Source organism: Vitis vinifera, chromosome 13, assembly GCF_030704535.1.
Source record: "Vitis vinifera cultivar Pinot Noir 40024 chromosome 13, ASM3070453v1".
Classification (NCBI taxonomy): domain Eukaryota; kingdom Viridiplantae; phylum Streptophyta; class Magnoliopsida; order Vitales; family Vitaceae; genus Vitis; species Vitis vinifera.
In genome coordinates, this window is record NC_081817.1 from 15300756 (window position 1) to 15322201 (window position 21446).

Consider the following 21446-nt stretch of genomic DNA (forward strand, 5'->3'; position numbering starts at 1 on the left):
AATTCCTACAGTCACCATGTGATAGCCATTGGGATGCCGTAATCCGTATCGTTCGATATATCAAAAGTACACCAGGCCAAGGTGTATTGTACGAGAACAGAGGTCATACTCAAGTTGTTGGTTACACAGATGCAGATTGGGCTGGCTCACCCACAGATAGACGTTCCACTTCAGGGTACTGTGTTTTTATTGGAGGTAATCTAATATCTTGGAAGAGTAAGAAACAAGATGTAGTGGCCAGATCTAGCGCTGAAGCCGAGTATCGAGCTATGGCTTTGGCAACATGTGAACTCATATGGTTGAGACATCTTCTTCAGGAGTTGAGATTTGGAAAGGATGAACAGATGAAACTCATCTGTGATAACCAGGCCGCATTACATATTGCATCCAATCCAGTCTTTCATGAAAGGACCAAGCATATTGAAGTTGACTGTCATTTCATTAGAGAGAAGATCGCATCAGGATGTGTTGCTACAAGTTTTGTCAATTCAAATGATCAACTAGCAGACATCTTCACTAAATCTCTCAGAGGTCCTAGGATTAAATATATTTGTAACAAGCTTGGTGCATATGACGTATATGCTCCAGCTTGAGGGGGAGTGTTGAATATAATGTATGTATAGGATACTATCTTTCCTTGTTAATATAGGTCACATGTATGGTAGTTAGGACTCCTAGCCTTGTATATATATATCTCTCAATTGTAAGTAGAGAATACAATGAATGAGAATAAGGTTTTTCTCCTCTCTCTCTTTCTCTCTCTCTCAACATCAGCGATGGGCGGAATAGGGTACTTGTTCTTTACCGCCACCTTATTGAGTGCTCGGTAGTCGATACACATCCGTAGGGACCCATCATGCTTCTTCTGGAATAGGACCAGCACGCCATAGGGAGCCTTGGATGGTTGGATGAACCCTGCGTCCAACAACTCCTTAAGTTGTCTCCTTAGCTCCTCCAGCTCGGGCGGTGCCATCCTATATAGCCCCATAGCAGGGGGCCTAGCTCCCGACGCTAACTCGATCTTATGGTCTTCCTCTCTCCTAAGAGGAAGTCGCTTGGGCAACTCAGGCGACATCACGTCCTTGAACTCTTCAAGGACTCCCTCGATTTCCTTAGGCATGGGTTCTTCCGACCTATCATCCCCTTCTTCCTTAAGGGTGGCGAGGTAGGCCACCTCTTTCCTCTTTAACCCCTTCTTTACTTGCATAGCCGGATAACATAGGGGTCTTGGGCGTACCTTCGGTGACCGTAGGGACCATGCATGGTTTCTCCTTTTCTAGGCTAGCCATTGAGCGTAGGAAAGGTAGTGGCACGACCTTGACCTCCTATAGGAAGTCCATCCCTAGTACCATCTTGAAGTCGTCCATGGGTGCCACTGTGAGGTCAACCCTTCCTTTCCATGAACCGATGTGCATAGTCACCCTGCGAGCTACTCTGTGTGATGGCTTGGCAACTGAATTATCTGCCTTGAGACAACCTCCTTCTTTGGATGCTTGGAGCTCTAGCCTTTTTGTCTCATCCTCTGAGACAAAGTTATGAGTGGCACCAGTGTCCGCCAGGGCCTTGGTGGCCTTCCCATTCACAAGGGCCTCTACATACATTAGCCCTTTGCTTTGAGGCATCTTAGGCATCGGCTTGGCCTTAAGGGCGTTTAGGAGTTGCAACGACCCCACCTGAGCATCGCCCTCCTTCTCCTTCTCCTCGATCATAACATTTAGGGCTTTCCTCTTAGGACAGTCCCGTGCCCAGTGGGGACCATCACATAGGAAGCAATTAGTCCTGGGCGTGAACTCCTTCCGCTTATCCTTGCCTTTGCCATCCTTGCCACTAGGGCCTTTGCTTGATCATTCCTTAGAAGTGTAGCCTCGTGATCCCTTGTCTCCCCCACCTTTGGCCTGGTTACTCTTGGATGGTGGCTTGGGCTTGGAGGAGTCTCCCCTTCTATAATCTACCAAGGACTTTGCTACCGCTATGGCCATGGCTAGGTCTTAGACACCATGTCTCCTCAACTTTTGCTCGGCCTAGCTTTGCAAGTTGTCCATGAAGTGAATAGTAGCTCCTCCTCGGACATGTTAGGTATCTCAAGCATAAGCGTAGAGAACTCTTTTGACATACTCACGGATCGAACCCGTGTGCTTGAGATGCTTCATATTCTTCCTTGTTAGGTAAGCCACATCTTCAAGGTAGAATTGTCTTTTGATTTCTCGCTTAAAGGCATCTCATGTGTCTATGGTGCACGTCCCTTTTTCTATGTCGGCAAACCTTCGACGCCACCATAGAGTAGCATTATTAGTGAGATAGAGGGCCGCGGTGTGTACCTTAGTGGCTTCATCCGTCAGTGCGATAGCCTTAAAGTAGTGCTCCATGTGCCACAAGAAGTTATCCAGCTCCTTGGCATCCCTCTTGCCCCTGAACGTGTGTGGCTTGGGCACCTCCACCCTCAGTGCCTCATGAGTGGCCATGACTTATGCTGATACCGTAGTCTTGGGCCTCTTCTGGTCTCGGGCCTCCATGTGCACAGCCAGGGCCTCCATCCTTGACTCCACACTAGCGAACATGTTCATGACCTTGTCTTGGAAGGACATGAACTCCTCGTGTGACACCGGCTGAACTTGCGAGCCTAGCACCCCCTTGCGAAGGTCTTGGATCTGCTTTCTTAGATCCTCTAAGCCCTTCTCCATGCCTTGCTCGATTAAGTCCACCCCTTCCCGGGTGTCTGCCACGGCTAACTCTACCTTGGCTAGCCTTGCCTTCATGTTGGTTATGGCATCACGAGACTTATCCTTCCTGCCCCTGCCCCGTGCAGTAGGCTCAATCTCCCTCCCACGGGTTTGTTCGTTAGTCTCATCCACGTTAGAGCCCGACATGCTTCCTTTACTATGCCCGCTTCGTAGCTGTGCTCTGATACCACTTGTCACGGACTTAGTCGTTTACCAAGCTCGTGCGGCACTTAGACAAGTCAAGACACTTGATCTTGCTAAGTCAGCCTTACTCCCAATGCTTAGCTTGCTAGGCTAAGACACTCGCAACTCGGAAGTTGTAGAAAGTGTAGTAGGCAACTCTTAAAGAATAGAAGCTCTTATTACTCAAAGAAGCCTTTACAAGTGCTTTGAGGACTCACTTGCTTCGTTTCTTAGCCAAATGAGGCCCTCACCTATTTATAGGCACCAATGGAATTCTTTGGAACCTTGGAGGGTTCCTTATAATTCAAGAATATTCTAGAATGTCCTACATCATTCTATGTACAAGCCTATGTACAAGAGACCTCTAGAATTCTCTAGAAAGCCCTGGACTCCTTTCATGCCTCCCATCATAATGTAGAGATGTGTGGACTTCTTTAGGCATTTCTAGAATCTTCCACACTCTTCCCACCAATGGCTAAGTGTAGGAGTCTCCAGAAGCTTCCTGGGCTCTATATAAACCCATGGGGACGCTCATTTGAAGCATCCTGTGACACTTTATTGGCAATAGGAAAGGTAGATGCGAGGCAAAGATGTCGACGACGATGAGATCCAACGGCGATTGCGACGGAGATATCCAACGGTGACGGCGATGTTGTGAGGCTGTTTGTTGTGATGGTGCTAGGTAAGCGGTTTTAACAGAGGTCTCTAGCTCCAATTGAGGAGATCTCAGTGAAGATGGTAACACGACTTTTCTAGCAGTGCGCGTGATAGCTATGTGAGAAGAGGACGACTTCGTCACAAGGAGGAGTCAACATGCTTTGTGCTTCCAACAATGGTGCGGTTTAGAGAGAGCGATGGTGTAATGATGGTGCGATCTTTGTGATGAGTTCGCAATTTTGATGAGAGTGACAACCCCAGTAGGAGTTGTGTGATTTAGATGAATGGGACGCCTTTAAAGGCCGACAATGAAGGTCAACTTTTGATCTTCAAACTCGACAATGAAGGTTGAGAATGGTCTCTTCTTGATTCCTAGGCTAATGAGCCTAGGGCTTTGATACCATGAAGAAGAGAAGATGGATCGAAGAATAATAAGTAAAAATTCTTCTTCTTAATTCTTATGTACAAAGATACGTACACACACACACACACATATATATGTATACAAAAACTCTTAGAATAGGAACTTTCCTAATTCAATTAGAACAAAATCCCTTTGGTTACGGGATTGCCTAATTCTCTATTCAGAATCACATCTTTCCTAATTTCAATCTTCAACAAACCTTTATGGTTTGAAGCTACTTGATGATAGCAGGATACAAAGGAGAATGAAAGATAAGCTAAATGAGAGGAAAAAAAGGGAAAAAATGAGATTTATTTATAGGAATTTAGAGTCTAACTACCTGTTGAAAATGAAAAGTTATTGATGGAAAATGTTAAAAAAAGTCTCCAATAGTCATAAAGGATTTGAGTCAACTAGCTATTGGAGGTTAAAAATTTACTAGTGGAAACAGTAAAAAGGAGGCTCCAATAGTCACATTGGAAACCTTTATATTTTACCCATTTATCATTAAAATATTAGGAATTTTGACAATATTCTAACACGTGTAATGTAAAAATTTCTTCATTTTGGACATATCAATATTTCATTCTTTTAACTCGCTATTGACAACAACTACACATGTTTGAAACCACCAAATGGTATTGCCTAACAGATGCAATCAAATACAAGATCATTGAGAAGAAACAAATCTATAAATTTTTATTAGGATTGAACAACAATTTGTATGAAGTTTGAGATAGTATATTGGGAACTAAACCTTTACCCAACATCCGAGAGGTTAACTCAGAAGTGTGTCAAGAAAAAAGTAGAAAGAAAGTCATGTTCGGGTCACAAATCAGCCAACTTGTCATCGAGGGTTCAACCCTAGCGGCTTGGGGTCCTCTCAATCCTTCTAATGACAATCAACCATTAAAAGGGAGAACTTGGTGTGATCACTATCAAAAACCAGGTCATACCAAGGACATGTGTTGGATAAAAATTGATAAAAAAAAAATATCATAAAAATATTAGGAAAAACCAAAAAAATGATATATATATATATATATATATATATATATATATATATATATATATATATATATATATATATATATATATATATATATATTGAAGGATATAATGCATTTTGGATATATTAAAGAATATAAAAGAAATGTTTATATATATATATATATGAAAATATTTTTTATTTAAAAATGTTAATAATTTTATTTATAAATTTATATTTTTCTTGTATTTAATTACTATAATTCAATTTAACTTATTTACAATAATTTTATTTTAATTAATTTATAGTACATATATATATACACACTAATAAATTTTATTTTATAAACTAATATATATGATGCATATTATGAAATCAAGACCAACACAGCTTCACTAGCAAGTGACTAAAGTTCCATGCAGAATACCAGGGTTCAAGTCTTGGTGGCATGCTTTGGGTTTATAATTTTTCTAATCTTTGTGGAAGTGAATCTCACTTCGGAAATAGGGAGCAAAATGAAGCTATATTTAAGAAAGGATGCTCCCATCTTGTGCACTGTTGAGGCGTGGATTGGGTTGCAGCAAGGATGCATGCTTTTGAAGACTTGGATGGATTGGGCTGCAGCAAGTTGGGTCGGGATCTTTTGAAGCCCGTTTCAATTTTATAGTTGTTGAGAGAGAGAGAGAAAAGAGAAAAACCTTATTCACATTCATTGTAATCTCTACTTACAATTGAGAGATATATATATACAAGGCTAGGAGTCCTAACTACCATACATGTGACCTATATTAACAAGGAAAGATAGTATACTATACATACATTATATTCAACACTCCCCCTCAAGCTGGAGCATATACGTCATATGCACCAAGCTTGTTACAAATATATTTAATCCTAGGACTTCTGAGAGATTTAGTGAAGATGTCTGCTAGTTGATCATTTGAATTGACAAAACTTGTAGCAACACATCCTGATGCGATCTTCTCTCTAATGAAATGACAGTCAACTTCAATATGCTTGGTCCTTTCATGAAAGACTAGATTGGATGCAATATGTAATGCGGCCTAGTTATCACAGATGAGTTTCATCTGTTCATCCTTTCCAAATCTCAACTCCTGAAGAAGATGTCTCAACCATATGAGTTCACATGTTGCCAAAGCCATAGCTCGATACTCGGCTTCAGCGCTAGATCTGGCCACTACATCTTGTTTCTTACTCTTCCAAGATATTAGATTACCTCCAATAAAAACACAGTACCCTGAAGTGGAACGTCTATCTGTGGGTGAGCCAGCCCAATCTGCATCTGTGTAACCAACAACTTGAGTATGACCTCTGTTCTCGTACAATACACCTTGGCCTGGTGTACTTTTGATATATCGAAGAATACGGATTACGGCATCCCAATGGCTATCACATGGTGACTGTAGGAATTGACTAACAACACTCACAGGAAAAGAAATGTCTGGACGAGTAATGGTGAGATAGTTCAATTTACCTACGAGCCATCGATATCTCCCAGGGTCTCCTAAAGGCTCCCCCTGTCCTGGTACAAGTTTGACATTCGGATCCATAGGTGTGTCTACCGGTTTACAGTCTAACATACCGGTTTCTTCCAGGATGTCTAAAGCATACTTCCTTTGGGAAAGGACCACACCAGAACTGGATTGAGCTATCTCAATTCCCAAGAAATACTTGAGTTTCCCTAAGTCTTTGGTCTGAAAGTGGGTAAAAAGATGTTGCTTTAGTTTCTGAATACCATCCTGATCACTGCCTGTAATGACGATGTCGTCCACATAAACAACCAGATAAATACACTGCCCCAAGGAGTTATGATGATAAAAAACTGAATGGTCTGCTGTACTGCGAAGCATGCCAAACTCTTGAACAACAGAACTAAAACGGCTAAACCATGCTCGAGGAGATTGTTTCAAGCCATATAGAGAGCGGCGTAACCTGCACACTAAACCAGACTCCCCCTGAGCAACAAAACCAGGAGGTTGCTCCATATAAACTTCCTCAGCAAGATCACCATGAAGGAAGGCATTTTTAATATCCAACTGATAAAGAGGCCAAGAACACATAGCAGCCATGGACAGAAGCAAGCGGACAGAAGCAATCATGGCAACAGGGGAGAATGTGTCACCATAATCAGAACCATAAACTTGAGTATAGCCTTTAGCAACTAAGCGGGCCTTAAGGCGATCAACCTGACCATCAGGACCAACCTTAACTGCATAGACCCAACGACAACCAACTGTAGATTTACCAGAGGGTAAAACAACAAGATCCCAAGTGCCATTAGAGTGCAGAGCAGCCATTTCATCCACCATTGCCTGTCGCCAGCCTGGATGGGAAAGAGCTTCATGGGTGCTCTTTGGAAGAGAAACAAAGGATATAGCAGAAACAAAAGCAGAATAGGGTGAAGATAATCGATGATAACTCAAAAAATTGTAAATAGGATGAGGATTACGAGTAGAGCGAGTACCTTTCCGAACAGCAATGGGTAAGTCATTAGGAGAAGGCAGAGCCGGGGCAGGTGAAGCCGAAGGGATAGGAAGTGAGTCAGCAGGTGCCTCAGGAAAAGGGAGAGGAGCAACGACACGAGGGCGACGATGATAAACCTGAAGTGGTCGAGGGGGTATAGCATCAGGTGGGGAGACAATGGGAATGGGCAAGACTTCAGAAATAGGAAGAGACTCAGAAGTGGTGGAAAAGAATGGTGAGTCCTCAAAGAAGGTGACATCAGCGGAGATAAAGTACCGATGAGTCTCAAGGGAATAACAACGATAACCCTTCTGAAGTCTGGAATATCCCAAGAAGAGGCACTTCATGGCTTTGGCGGAAAGCTTGTCTTGTCCAGGAGTGAGAATATGAACAAAGCAAGTACAACCAAAGACACGAGGAGGAAGGAAATAAAGTGGTTGGTCAGGGAAAAGAAGGGAGTGAGGAATCTGATCGTGTAAGACAGAGGAGGGCATACGATTAATCAAATAACAAGCGGTAAGAACAGCGTCCCCCCAAAAACGAAAAGGAACATGATTATGGAGGAGGAGAGTACGAGCTGTCTCAACAAGATGTCGATTCTTGCGTTCAGCTACCCCATTTTGTTGAGGAGTATGAGCACAAGAAGACTGATGAAGAATCCCATGATGAGACATAAACGAAGTAAATTGGGTTGAAAAATATTCCCTGGCATTGTCACTGCGTAACACACGAATAGAAATATTGAACTGGGTTTGGATTTCAGTATAAAATTTCTGGAAAATAGAGAATAACTCAGCTCGATTTTTCATTAAGAATAACCAAGTACATCGAGAATAGTCATCAATGAAAGTGACAAAATACTGAAATCCTAAAGTAGACGTAGTCCGACAAGGACCCCAAACATCAGTGTGGACAAGCTCAAAAGGAGACTTTGCCCGATTATTCAAACGCTTTGGGAACGAGACACGAGTATGTTTCCCAAGCTGACATGACTCACACGGAAGCGACGACAAAGTGGAAAAACGAGGAACCATCTTCTGGAACTTGGAGAGACTAGGGTGGCCCAGACGATTGTGAATGAGGAGAGGAGCATCAGTGGAAATGCAAACTGCAGGAGATGAATCTGAGGTGAGGTGATAGAGGCCTTGAGACTCACGTCCTATGCCAATCGTCTTCCCCGTACTCCGGTCCTGCAAGGTCACAAATTTATCAGAAAAGGTAATAGAGCAATTAAGAGTACGAGTGATTTTGCTGATGGAAATAAGATTAAAAGGACATTCAGGAGTATAAAGGACAGAAGTGAGAGGTAGAGAAGGCAAAGGAAGGGCCAAACCAATACCTTTAGCCACAGTTTGAGAACCATTAGCTAAGGTAACAGTAGGTAAATCAAAGGTAGTAGTAATAGAGGAGAAAAGATCCTTATTACCAGATAAGTGATCAGATGCTCCAGAATCTAGAATCCAGGGTCCAAGAAAAGATGTGTGGGTAAGGCAGGCAGAGGCATTACCAGGTTGGGCAACAGAGGCAATAGAAGCCTGAGATGTCTGAGATGCGGAGGAGCTCGGAGGCTGAGGCAGCAGAGAATCAGAGGACTGGGCCATATGGGCAGTGCGAGGAGGTCTTCCATGTAACTGATAGCAACGATCGCGAGTGTGGCCAAGTTTATTGCAATAGGTGCAATGAGGACGTTGGCCTCTACCTCGGGTACCACTGCGTCCTCCTCGAGAGGTAGTTTGAGAAACTAACACAGAAGAATCTGAAGCGCTATCAGATGGCAAAGTCTGAGTGGACAAGATACGGAGGAGGCGAGCAAACACATCATCCAAGGACGGAACTGATGAACTACCAAGAATCTGATCACGAATAGGCTCAAGATCCGGACGGAGGCCGATAAGAGTACGGACCATGAAGAACTTGTCAAGCTGTGTTTGTTGAGCCCCAACATCAGGAGTAAGAGGCATCACAGTCAAGAACTGCTCCTTAAGAGAGGCAATCTGGCCAATATAAGTAGATAGATCCAAGTCCTGTTGGCTGAGATGGACAATAGCAGAAGCCACCTTATAAAGACGCTGGATATCATTCGTGTATAATCCTTTGGCCTGAGTCCAAAATTTAAAACAAGTTTTATAGGCCTGAAGATGAAGAAGAATTCGGGGATCAACCGATTGCCATAATACACTACACAACTGTGCATCTATCTTCCTCCACTGTACACAGTCGACCTCAGGGATATCTGCCTCCTGTGTAATCAAGTGATCCTCATATCCTTGACCCATAAACCAAAGTTCAACAGAGGCAGACCAGGAAAGATAATTTTCACTCCCAACTAATTTCTCCGAAGTAATCATAGGAGATCCAGATATGACAGAGGAAAAAATGGAAGCTTTAGTAGCCATATCCACTTATCTGGAGAATGAAGTATGTTTGGATCGAAGAGAGCCCTAATACGGCTTCAGATTGCAGCGTGGCACCACCGAAAAAGGGAGACGGCCTCAGATCGAGGTGTGGTACCACCAGAAAGGGAGAAGAACACTTCCCAAGGCACGTGCAGGGATTGGAGTGGAGAAAAAGTGGTCGGAGCTTCGCCGGAAAGACTGTTTGGAGGGCCGACGGAGACAAAAATCCCCAAAAGAGGTACGTGCAGGGCTCGGATGGGAGAACCAGGGAGGTGGCAAGGCTGATCGGCGTCAGGCGAAGCTGGAGGAGGAGGCGCGTCGCCGGAAAAGCTCTCACGCGCCCCCACGCGCCGGCGCGTGAGATTCAACCGCCGGCCGGAAAATTGCGCGTGGCTGCTCTTTTGGTGCTGGTGCCTTCACAAAAGTTGGAGATCTCCTCCAGGCGCTCCTTCTGGTATGGTCGGTTTCGGAAAAATAGGTCGCCGGAAATTTCGCCGGAAAGTTCGCCGGAAAATTTGCCAGCGGTGAGTGGTTTCTAACGACAATCCGACTGACCGGAAAGTATTGGGAGATGGGGAAGGTGACCGGAAAGAAACACGGTCACCGGAAGGTTTCCCGGAGTTGATGACACGGAAAACAGGAAAGAATTAGGTTTTCTTCCTTGGCTCTGATACCATGTTGAGAGAGAGAGAGAAATGAGAAAAACCTTATTCACATTCATTGTAATCTCTACTTACAATTGAGAGATATATATATACAAGGCTAGGAGTCCTAACTACCATACATGTGACCTATATTAACAAGGAAAGATAGTATACTATACATACATTATATTCAACAATAGTTTTAAATGAAAGGAAGCTAACGTGGCACCGATTTATCGGCAATATCGTTGAAATATTGGTAAATTATCAAAATATCGCCGAAATATCGACAATAAATGGAGAAAAAAAACGAAAAAATCAGATGGTCGATATTTCCATCCTATATATGTGTCAAGCCGTTCCGATACTCGATATATCACCAAAATATTGGCGATATATAGTGATAATTTCGTCCTTGGCTATTTATAGTTGCATTGAATTCAATAACTAGGACATTATTAAAGAGTTTTCAACTTCCCATGATTCGAAGTTAGGATTCGAAGTTTTTGGTTATGTTATTGTCCCATGTAGATAACCCATCTTTCCTCGACTTAAAGAGTTTAGTTGACTAATACCACTCAAGGAAATTATGATCATTTCAGTTTTTGGGTGGTGATTTGGAGAGTAGGATTATCAAGTTGATTGGAGACTTTAGGGACTATGAAAGTCTGATTGGAGGTTGTCCAGCCATGTGGAGAGCTAAAAAATGAAGAAAAAAGTTTCAAAAGGGGCAAAAAAGGAGCAGACACCAAAGTTAGGAGAAGGAAAGGCGAAGACACCAAGAAAAAATAAGGAAGAAAGGCAAGGTGAAGTAGCAAAAAAAAAAAAAATTAAGACCAAGAAACTAAAGTAGCTCTGATACCTAATTGATTGAAAAACAACTCTGATATTTGATTAAAGAATGGTACACATGTATAGTAGTGTCTAAGAGGCAAACACCCAATTTACAGTTGTCCTCATCACTAATTTATAGCTATCCTAGTCAATAATTGACTGTTACAATTATCATAATTTGTATATTGATTGACTAATTCTACTAGCAAATATTAACAGGTAATATATACCATATATAGGTCCTTTAGAGTTGATCAGGCCCTAAATTAAGGGGATTTTGTTGATTTCCCACAATTGGATAATCTTATATCCTCTCTCTTCCTTCTTCCAAAAATCCTGACTCAAGATTTTCTTTTCCTTCAATTTTTCTGTACCATTTTATATTCTTTAACTTATTAGATTATAGACCAAGTTTAATTTAGAAAAAAGATTAATTTTTCCAATTTTATTTTTGCAATGGTCCAATAAACTCAATGGTAGTGTTTTTAGTTGTTATTTTTATTTTATATATATATATTTTCCTTTTTAGCTAAACCAATGACTTTTATAAGTTGTCTCTATTTGTGATTGTTATGGAGAAGCTGTTTGGTTGATCTAGTATCACTTTTTGATCGACTATAAAACTATTGTCATCATTTGATACACGCATAATAAATTCTTTAAACTGGAATTCGTTTATTCAAAACACTATAAATAAGACAACTGTTTTTTAGTATACATATCCAAGCACAAGTATATGCTTAGACAACTTCAAGAAAAAAGGAAGAGGCATTTAAACTATCATTTGAGTCATCCCCATGTTAGATGAATGTATATAAGTTATCTAACTCCCTATAGGAATTTTAAACTTAATACTAAATTTTTTAAACTCTCCCGAGGAGAAATATCAAGAGGCAATGTTTGGATTGCAAAAAGTACTAGGAAAGGGACAATAGTAGAAAAGAATTCAAATTCTCTTGTTTGGTTTACCCTTGAAAATAAGAAAGAAACTCAAATACAATGAAAATTAGTCATAAATAATAAATTTGGAGTAGCATGTAGGAAAATTTTATTAAGTTCAAACCTATTTTTATTTTCCTCCACCCTTTTTTTCCCCAAAGTATTCCTCTTTATGCATTTTTTCATCATAGTTTCAAAAAAATCCAAATGATATTAATTTTTTTAAACATGTTAGGAACATGCTAGCATAATCTCACAGAAGAAACATGATTGGTATTTAACTATTTATTTGATTATATGAACATTGCTAATCTTGGTGCAGAACTGTTCAAATTTGTTGTAGGAAATAGACATGGTTAAACATAAGAAATAAGCTAAATGAGAAACATGCTAAAATTTTTTGAAAGAAAAGACCTAATACGCATTGATCATCACTTTTTTGAACATAACAAAATAATGTTTAAAGGTAGATCACATGTTGTGGAGCCCTTACAAGGTGGGTTATAAGGTTCAACTGGCACACAACTATGGCTTAATTCATATAGTAAGTAAATTTACTTTCTGGGTATTCTTTCAGAACTGTTAAGAGAGAGAGAGAAGAAAACCTTGATTCTCATTCATTGTATCTACTTACAATTGAGAAAATATATATATACAAGGCTAGGAGTCCTAACTACCATACATGTGACCTATATTAAAAAATGAAAGATTGTACACTATAAATTCATTATATTCAACACTCCCCCTCAAGCTGGAGCATATACGTCATATGCACCAAGCTTGTTACAAATGTATTTAATCCTAGGACCTCTAAGAGATTTAGTGAAGATGTCTGCTAGTTGATCATTTGAATTAACAAAACTTGTAGCAACACATCCTAATGCGATCTTCTCTCTAATGAAGTGACAGTCAACTTCAATATGTTTGGTCCTTTCATAAAAGACTGAATTGGATGCAATATGTAATGCGGCCTGATTATCACAGATGAGTTTCATCTGTTCATCCTTTCCAAATCTCAACTCTCGAGGAAGATGTCTCAACCATATGAGTTCACATGTTGCCAAAGCCATAGCTCGATACTATAAATCTCATGTTTATTTTTAAATATAGAAATTGTTATTTTTTAGGCTAATCCTTGGGCTAAATTCTATGTGTACATAGTATTCCTTTATAGTAAGTGTTGTAAGTAAATAGGATTATAAACTCTAAAATGATTATGTATAGAAAATATAAAGAACATATTTTCTCTTTAGCTTTACACACATGGTATCAAAGTATCCTTTCTTGGGACTTTTTTTGTTTGTTGGTTCTTTAGATTGGCAATATTTGTTTGTTCTAGTTGTTTGCCAGCTTTGTAAAAGACTATCCTTCTATTGGTTCTTCTATTGTTTTTTGGGAAATTAGTTGTGTGTGACCACCATGTCTGGAATTTCTAGTTGTTGGGAGAGAGAGAAAGAAGAAAAACCTTAATTTCTCATTCATGTAATGTCTACTTACAATTGAGATATATATATATATATATATATATATATATATATATATATATATACAAGGCTAGGAGTCCTAACTACCATACATGTGTCCTATATTAACAAGGAAAGATAAGATACTATAAATACATCATATTCAACACTCCCCCTCAAGCTGGAGCATATACGTCATATGCACCAAGCTTGTTACAAATGTATTTAATCCTAGGACCTCTGAGAGATTTAGTGAAGATGTCTGCTAGTTGATCATTTGAATTAACAAAACTTGTAGCAACACATCCTGATTCGATCTTCTCTCTAATGAAATGACAGTCAACTTCAATATGCTTGGTCATTTCATGAAAGACTGGATTGTATGCAATATGTAATGCGGCCTGGTTATCACAGATGAGTTTCATCTGTTCATCCTTTCCAAATCTCAACTCCCGAAGAAGATGTCTCAACCATATGAGTTCACATGTTGCCAAAGCCATAACTCGATACTCAGCTTCAGCACTAGATCTGGCCACTACATCTTGTTTCTTACTCTTCCAAGATATTAGATTACCTCCAATAAAAACACAGTACCTTGAAGTGGAACGTCTATCTGTGGGTGAGCCAGCCCAATCTGCATCTGTGTAACCAACAACCTGAGTATGACCTCTGTTCTTGTACAACACACCTTGGCTTGGTGTACTTTTGATATATCGAAGAATGCGGATTACGGCATCCCAATGGCTATCACATGGTGACTGTAGGAATTGACTAACAACACTCATAGGAAAAGAAATGTCTGGACGAGTAATGGTGAGATAGTTCAATTTACCTACGAGCAGTCGATATCTCCCAGGGTCTCCTAAAGGCTCCCCCTGTCCTGGTACAAGTTTGACATTCGGATCCATAGGTGTGTCTATCGGTTTACAGTCTAACATACTAGTTTCTTCGAGGATGTCTAAAGCATACTTCCTTTGGGAAAGGACCACACCGGAACTGGATTGAGCTATCTCAATTCCCAAGAAATACTTGAGTTTCCCCAAGTCTTTGGTCTGAAAGTGGGTAAAAAGATGTTGCTTTAGTTTCTGAATACCATCCTGATCACTGCCTGTAATGACGATGTCGTCCACACAAACAACCAGATAAATACACTGCCCTAAGGAGTTATGATGATAGAAAACTGAATGGTCTGCTGTACTGCGAAGCATGCCAAACTCTTGAACAACAGAACTAAAACGGCCAAACCATGCTCGAGGAGATTGTTTCAAGCCATATAAAGAACGACGTAACCTGCACACTAAACCAGACTCCCTCTGAGCAACAAAACCAGGAGGTTGCTCCATATAAACTTCCTCAGCAAGATCACCATGAAGGAAGGCATTTTTAATATCCAACTGATAAAGTGGCCAAGAACACATAGCAGCCATGGAGAGAAGCAAGCGGACAGAAGCAATCTTGGCAACAGGGGAGAATGTGTCACCATAATCAGAACCATAAACCTGAGTATAGCCTTTAACAACTAAGCGGGCCTTAAGGCGATCAACCTGACCATCAGGACCAACCTTAACTGCATAGACCCAACGACAGCCAACTGTAGATTTACCAAAGGGTAAAACAACAAGATCCCAAGTGCCATTAGAGTGCAGAGCATCCATTTCATCCACCATTGCTTGTCGCCAGCCTAGATGGGAAAGAGCTTCATGGGTGCTCTTTGGAAGAGAAATAGAGGATATCGCAGAAACAAAAGCAGAATAGGGTGAAGATAATCGATGATAACTCAAAAAATTGTAAATAGGATGAGGATTACGAGTAGAGCGAGTACCTTTCCGAATAGCAATGGGTAAATCATCAGGAGAAGGCAGAGCCGGGACAGCCGAAGGGATAGGAAGTGAGTCAGCAGGTGCCTTAGCAAAAGGGAGAGGAGCAGCGACACGAGGGCGACGATGATAAATCTGAAGTGGTCGAGGAGGCACAACATCAGATGGGGAGACAATGGGAAGGGGCAAGACTTCAGAAACAGGAAGAGACTCAGAAGTGGTGGAAAAGAATGGTGAGTCCTCAAAGAAAGTGACATCAGCAGAGATAAAGTATCGATGAGTCTCAAGGGAATAACAACGATAACCCTTCTGAAGTCTGGAATATCCCAAGAAGAGGCACTTCATGGCTTTGGCGGAAAGCTTGTCCTGTCCAGGAGTGAGAATATGAACAAAACAAGTACAACCAAAGACACGAGGAGGAAATAAATAAAGTGGTTGGTCAGGGAAGAGAAGGAAATGAGGAATCTGATCATGTAAAACAGAGGAGGGCATACGATTAATTAAATAACAAGCGGTAAGAACAGCGTCCCCCCAAAAACCAAAAGGAACATTACTATGGAGGAAGATAGTACGAGCTGTCTCAACAAGATGTCGATTCTTGCGTTCAGCTACCCCATTTTGTTGAGGAGTATGAGCACAAGAAGACTGATGAAGAATCCCATTATGAGACATAAATGAAGTAAATGGAGCTGAAAAATATTCCCTGACATTATCACTGCGTAACACACGAATAGAAATATTGAACTGGGTCTGGATTTCAGCATAAAATTTCTGGAAAATAGACAATAACTCAGCTCGATTTTTCATTAAAAATAACCAAGTACATCGAGAATAGTCATCAATGAAAGTGACAAAATACTGAAATCCTAAAGTAGACGCAGTCCGACAAGGACCCCAAACATCAGTGTGGACAAGCTCAAAAGAAGACTTTACCCGATTATTCAAACGCTTTGGGAACGAGACACGAGTATGTTTCCCAAGCTGACATGACTCACACGAAAGCGACGACAAAGTGGAAAAACGATGGACCATCTTCTGGAACTTGGAGAGACTAGGGTGGCCCAAACGACTGTGAATGAGGAGAGGAACATCAGTGGAAATGCAAACTGTAGGAGATGAATCTGAGGTGAGGTGATAGAGGCCTTGAGACTCACGTCCTATGCCAATTGTCTTCCCCGTACTCCGGTCTTGCAAGGTCACAAATTTATCAAAAAAGGTAATAGAGCAATTAAGAGTACGAGTGATTTTGCTGATGGAAATAAGATTAAAAGGACATTCAGGAGTATAAAGGACAGAAGTGAGAGATAGAGAAGGCAGAGGAAGGGCCAAACCAATACCTTTAGCTACAGTTTGAGAACCATTAGCTAAGGTAACAGTAGGTATATCAGAGGTAGTAGTAATAGAGGAGAAAAGATCCTTATTACCAGATAGGTGATCAGAAGCTCCAGAATCTAGAATCCAGGGTCCAAGAGAAGATGTGTGGGTAAGGCAGACAGAAACATTACCAGGCTGGACAACAGAGGCAACAGAAGCCTGAGATGCCTGAGATGCGGAGAAGCTCGGAGGCTGAGGCAGTTGAGAATCAGAGGACTGGGCCACATGGGCAGTGTGAGGAGGCCGTCCATGTAACTGATAGCAACAATCGCGACTGTGACCAAGTTTATTGCAATAGGTGCAATGAGGACGTTGGCCTCTACCTCGGTTACCACTGCGTCCTCCTCGAGAGGTAGTGTGAGAAACTAACACAGAAGAATCTGAAATGCTATCAGATGGCAAAGTCTGAGTGGACGAGATACGAAGGAGGCGAGCAAACACATCATCCAAGAACAGAACTGATGAACTACCAAGAATTTGATTGCGGACAGGCTCAAGATTTGGACAGAGGCCAATAAGAGTAAGGACCATGAAGAACTTATCATGCTGTGTTTGTTGAGCCCCAACATCAGGAGTAAGAGGCATCACAGTCAAGAACTCCTCCTTAAGAGAGGCAATCTGGCCAATATAAGTAGATAGATCCAAGTCCTGTTGGCTGATATGGACAATAGCAGAAGCCACCTTATAAAGACGCTGGATATCATTCGTGTATAATCCTTTGGCCTGAGTCCAAAATTTAAAACAAGTTTTGTAGGCCCGGAGATGAAGAAGGATCTTGGGATCAACGGATTGCCATAATACACTACATAACTGGGCATCTATCTTTCTCCACTGTACGCGCTCAACCTCAGGGATATCTGCTTCCTGTGTAACCAAGTGATCCTCATATCCTTGTCCCATAAACCAAAGTTTAGCAGAGGCAGACCAAGAAAGATAATTTTCACTGCCAACCAATTTCTCCGAAGTAATCATAGGAGATCCAGATATGACAGAGGAAAAAATGGATGTTTTAGTAGCCATATCCACTTTTCTGGAAAATGAAGTATATTTGGATTGAAGAGAGCCCTAATACGGCTTCAGATGCGGCTGAAGAAGGAAAAACTGAAGAATCGCCCGTGTGAGAGACCAAATGGAAAAGAAAAACAACCGTGGCACCACCGGAAAGGTAGAAGAACACTTCCCAAGGCACGTACAGGGATTGGGGTTGAGAAAAAATAGCCGAAGGACGCCGGAAAAACTATTCGGAGGGTCGGCGGAGGCAAAAGAACCCCAAAAGAGGCACGTGCAGGGCTCGGATGGCAAAAACAGGTATGAAGGGTGGCTAGTCGGCGTTAGGCGAGGCTAGAAGAGGAAGCACGTTGTCGGAAAGTGGCTCACGCGCCCTCACACGCTGGTCGGAAAAACGCGTGTGGCTGGCGCGTGGGTGGTTTTCTGGCTCCGGTACTTTGGGAAAAATTGGAGATCTTCTCTAGGCGCTCCTTGCGGTGTGGGAAAAAGATGTCGCCGGAAAAGTCGCCGGCGGTGAATGTTTTCTGACGACAATTCAATCGACCGGAAAGCGTTTTCTGACGACGATTCGATCGACTGGAAAGCTTTGGGGTCTGGGGAAGGTGACCGGAATGAAACACGGTCACAGGAAGGTTTCCTGGAATTGATGACACGGGGAAACTGGAAAGAATTAGGTTTTTTCCCTTGGCTCTGATACCATGTTAAGAGAGAGAGAGAAGAAAACCTTGATTCTCATTCATTGTATCTACTTACAATTGAGAAAATATATATATACAAGGCTAGGAGTCCTAACTACCATACATGTGACCTATATTAAAAAAGGAAAGATTGTACACTATAAATTCATTATATTCAACAAGAACTAACAGGGAAACCTTTATAATCCATTCTAAAACATTGATTGTGAAATATTAAATTCATTGTTTTTGGTTTTGATGCTACAGGAATGTTGCTTGATGACCTGATTGTTGCTGAAAATTGTCATGCTGCTGAAACAACAAATGATGCTTCTCCTGCTGCAGCAACCACAACAACTGTTGCAGCTGCCAAGCAAACTGGAAGATTACCTGGAATGTGTGCTGGTGGTGATGAAAGAACAGGGGAAACCTTTCCTGAAGCCATTTCCGACAACGTGGTTGCAGTGGAAACTCCTATTGACTCGGCCATTAACGGTGATACAAGTAAAGATATGATCACAGAAAAGGATATGCTTCAGGGACTAAGGCAAGTTACCAGAAACTTATACCTGTGCCATCAGATTCAAACTACTAAAACATAAATACTTGTACAGGACAGTGGACACAAATGTTGAGTACTTGGTTGAAGCCTCAGCAGCTGAAGCTGAGACCATTAGTGCTGCAATAGCAGCTGCAAAAGCAAGGAAAATTAATGGAGATGTTGAACAAATACAGGACAGCGATGATGGGGTAAAGGCTGTCCCAACTGGGAAACAGAACTCCACTTTGATCATGCCTGAATCAGCTATGTTGAGCAGCATTCCACATGGAGTCCGGTTGCATCACAGAGCTGTACGTGTTGGAATTCTACCCATCTTGAATTTGTTGCCTTATTTCAATGTTTTACTAAATTGGTTGAGTGAATTTTAGACATTTGCTGTGATTTCTTAGACTTATTTTGATGCCAATCATTTAATATTCCCATAGGTTGTGGTAGCTGCAGAAACGGGCAGTGCTTTGGATTGTATGGTTAGACAGCTTTCAATTGACCAGTTTGAAAATGAAGGTAGGCGTGTCTGTTGTGGTACTGCAGAGAATGCAACTGCTGCTAGGAAATTATTTGATCGGAAAATGTCTATCAATACCGTGCCTAAGAAGGTAAAGATTTTGCTATATCAGATGCACTTAGTATTGAGTATTTAAATAAAGATGCAGTCAAGTAGCTTACTGATCACAAGTTGCTTCTCTGTGAACTATGTAGAATGATACACAAATGTGATGTTATTACATTATGAACCAGCCCACTGCCCAATAATTAGTGTGATACCTCTTTTTTCTTTTACCTCCAGGCAATTATATTATAATCATCCATCTAATTAATAGGAAACATTAAATTAATAGTATTGTGGATATTAACTGTTGGTAACTACTAAACACAACCTTACTATGTATTACTAAGTAATTTTCTTTTTCAAACAATATTAGATATTTGTTAGTGGTAAAAGTGTATCTAAAAATTCTGAACAATGGCTGTTATAACTATGGAACACATATTCCTTTTCCTAGAAGCATTGTAATCTTCTGCAATGTTAAGTGTGTCATTCACAACCATTTATAGGGTTAATGGTGACTCTATGTTAAAAGCCCAAACAGCAGAGCACTGGCCATGTTATTATACCAGTTTCTCATCAAGCATTATATTCAATATAATGTTATAGACATTGTACCCCCAATAGCTAAAGGAAGTGGCTCAAATAATAGCTGAAAATATTTTTTTCTCATTAGGGGGCCAGATTCTGCAATATTTCACTTATTATGTGATTGTAGTGTTAGTCCTTGATATGTCTATGGGGATTGGGGGCTATCTTTATAGTACAAATTATTGGTCTAATAAGCAAACATGTATGAGAGGTTAGTGCAGCCAAATAGATGACACTGAGATGTATTAGCGATCTACTAGAAAAGATAGAATGAGAACCAAATGAAATTGTGATAAACTAGTGGTGCCTTCAAATGGGGAGATGAGAAACGCTCAATTAAGAGGATTTGATCATTGAGAAGAGGACTAAAAATTAACTAGTAAGGTTTGATTTGATTCGATTTGATGATGCTACAAAACAAGACGAAGGCAAAATAAAATGTATGTTGACTTTGGAGCGCTGGAAGTGCACAGCAAAGCTAAGCTGGCCACTGATCAGATCCACTTCAGAATTCTGGTCATATGTTGTGTAAATCTCTGGTTTATTTTGTTTTCATTACGATAACCCTGCATTAGAATCTTGATCTTTGAATGAGGCCGTGTGCTTGTCTTGTACATCTTCTAAGTTAGTAGTCATTAATCATATGTATCACTAAAGTAGGGTAGGTACCCAAACTTTCAAAAAGCCAACACTATCTAGGCTCTAACTTAGGTACCCAAACCTGTTATCAATATATCATAAAACGAGAAGAGAAAAAAGACTTTTCTTGGGTCTGTTTTAGACTGTAGCAGCTATTGTTTTTGTTCCCTGTTCCCTCAGTCTCTTATTCTAGCTAGTCCTCCATTATCTCATTTTCTTTTCTGCATACATATAAGCCGATACCTCTTCTAGGGAGAAATCACATTTGTTTCCATGGTGATGTTACAGGGTTTTCTTATTACTACACTACCTAATCCCCAAGTAGAAACAGGGACTCCTTGTAACTCAATTTTGTCAGAATCCAAATCAAGGATGTGACTTGGATTTTCACCCTAACAGAGGAGATGATACCTCTTGTATTTACTTGACCACAGTATCAACATAGATGAGAAAGGACTCAGGGGTAGAAAGTATTTTCCCAACCAGAAAAGCAGATTGAGCTATCTCAGGCTTTTTTATG

At 40.9% G+C, this 21446-nt stretch overlaps 1 protein-coding gene across 2 annotated transcripts in view; it reads left to right on the forward strand.

Annotated features, from left to right (window-relative positions):
• Nucleotides 1-21446, forward strand: part of LOC100245661 (serine/threonine-protein phosphatase BSL3) — a 103400-nt gene that overhangs the window by 43052 nt on the left and 38902 nt on the right. Inside the window, exons 11-13 of one of the 2 annotated variants that reach the window (XM_059741533.1) lie at nt 18855-19134; nt 19202-19445; nt 19575-19745. In XM_059741533.1, coding sequence (XP_059597516.1) covers nt 18855-19134; nt 19202-19445; nt 19575-19745 — 695 coding nt within the window. The remainder of the gene's footprint in view (nt 1-18854; nt 19135-19201; nt 19446-19574; nt 19746-21446) is intronic. The other variant, XM_002262810.5, reaches the window with a different exon arrangement.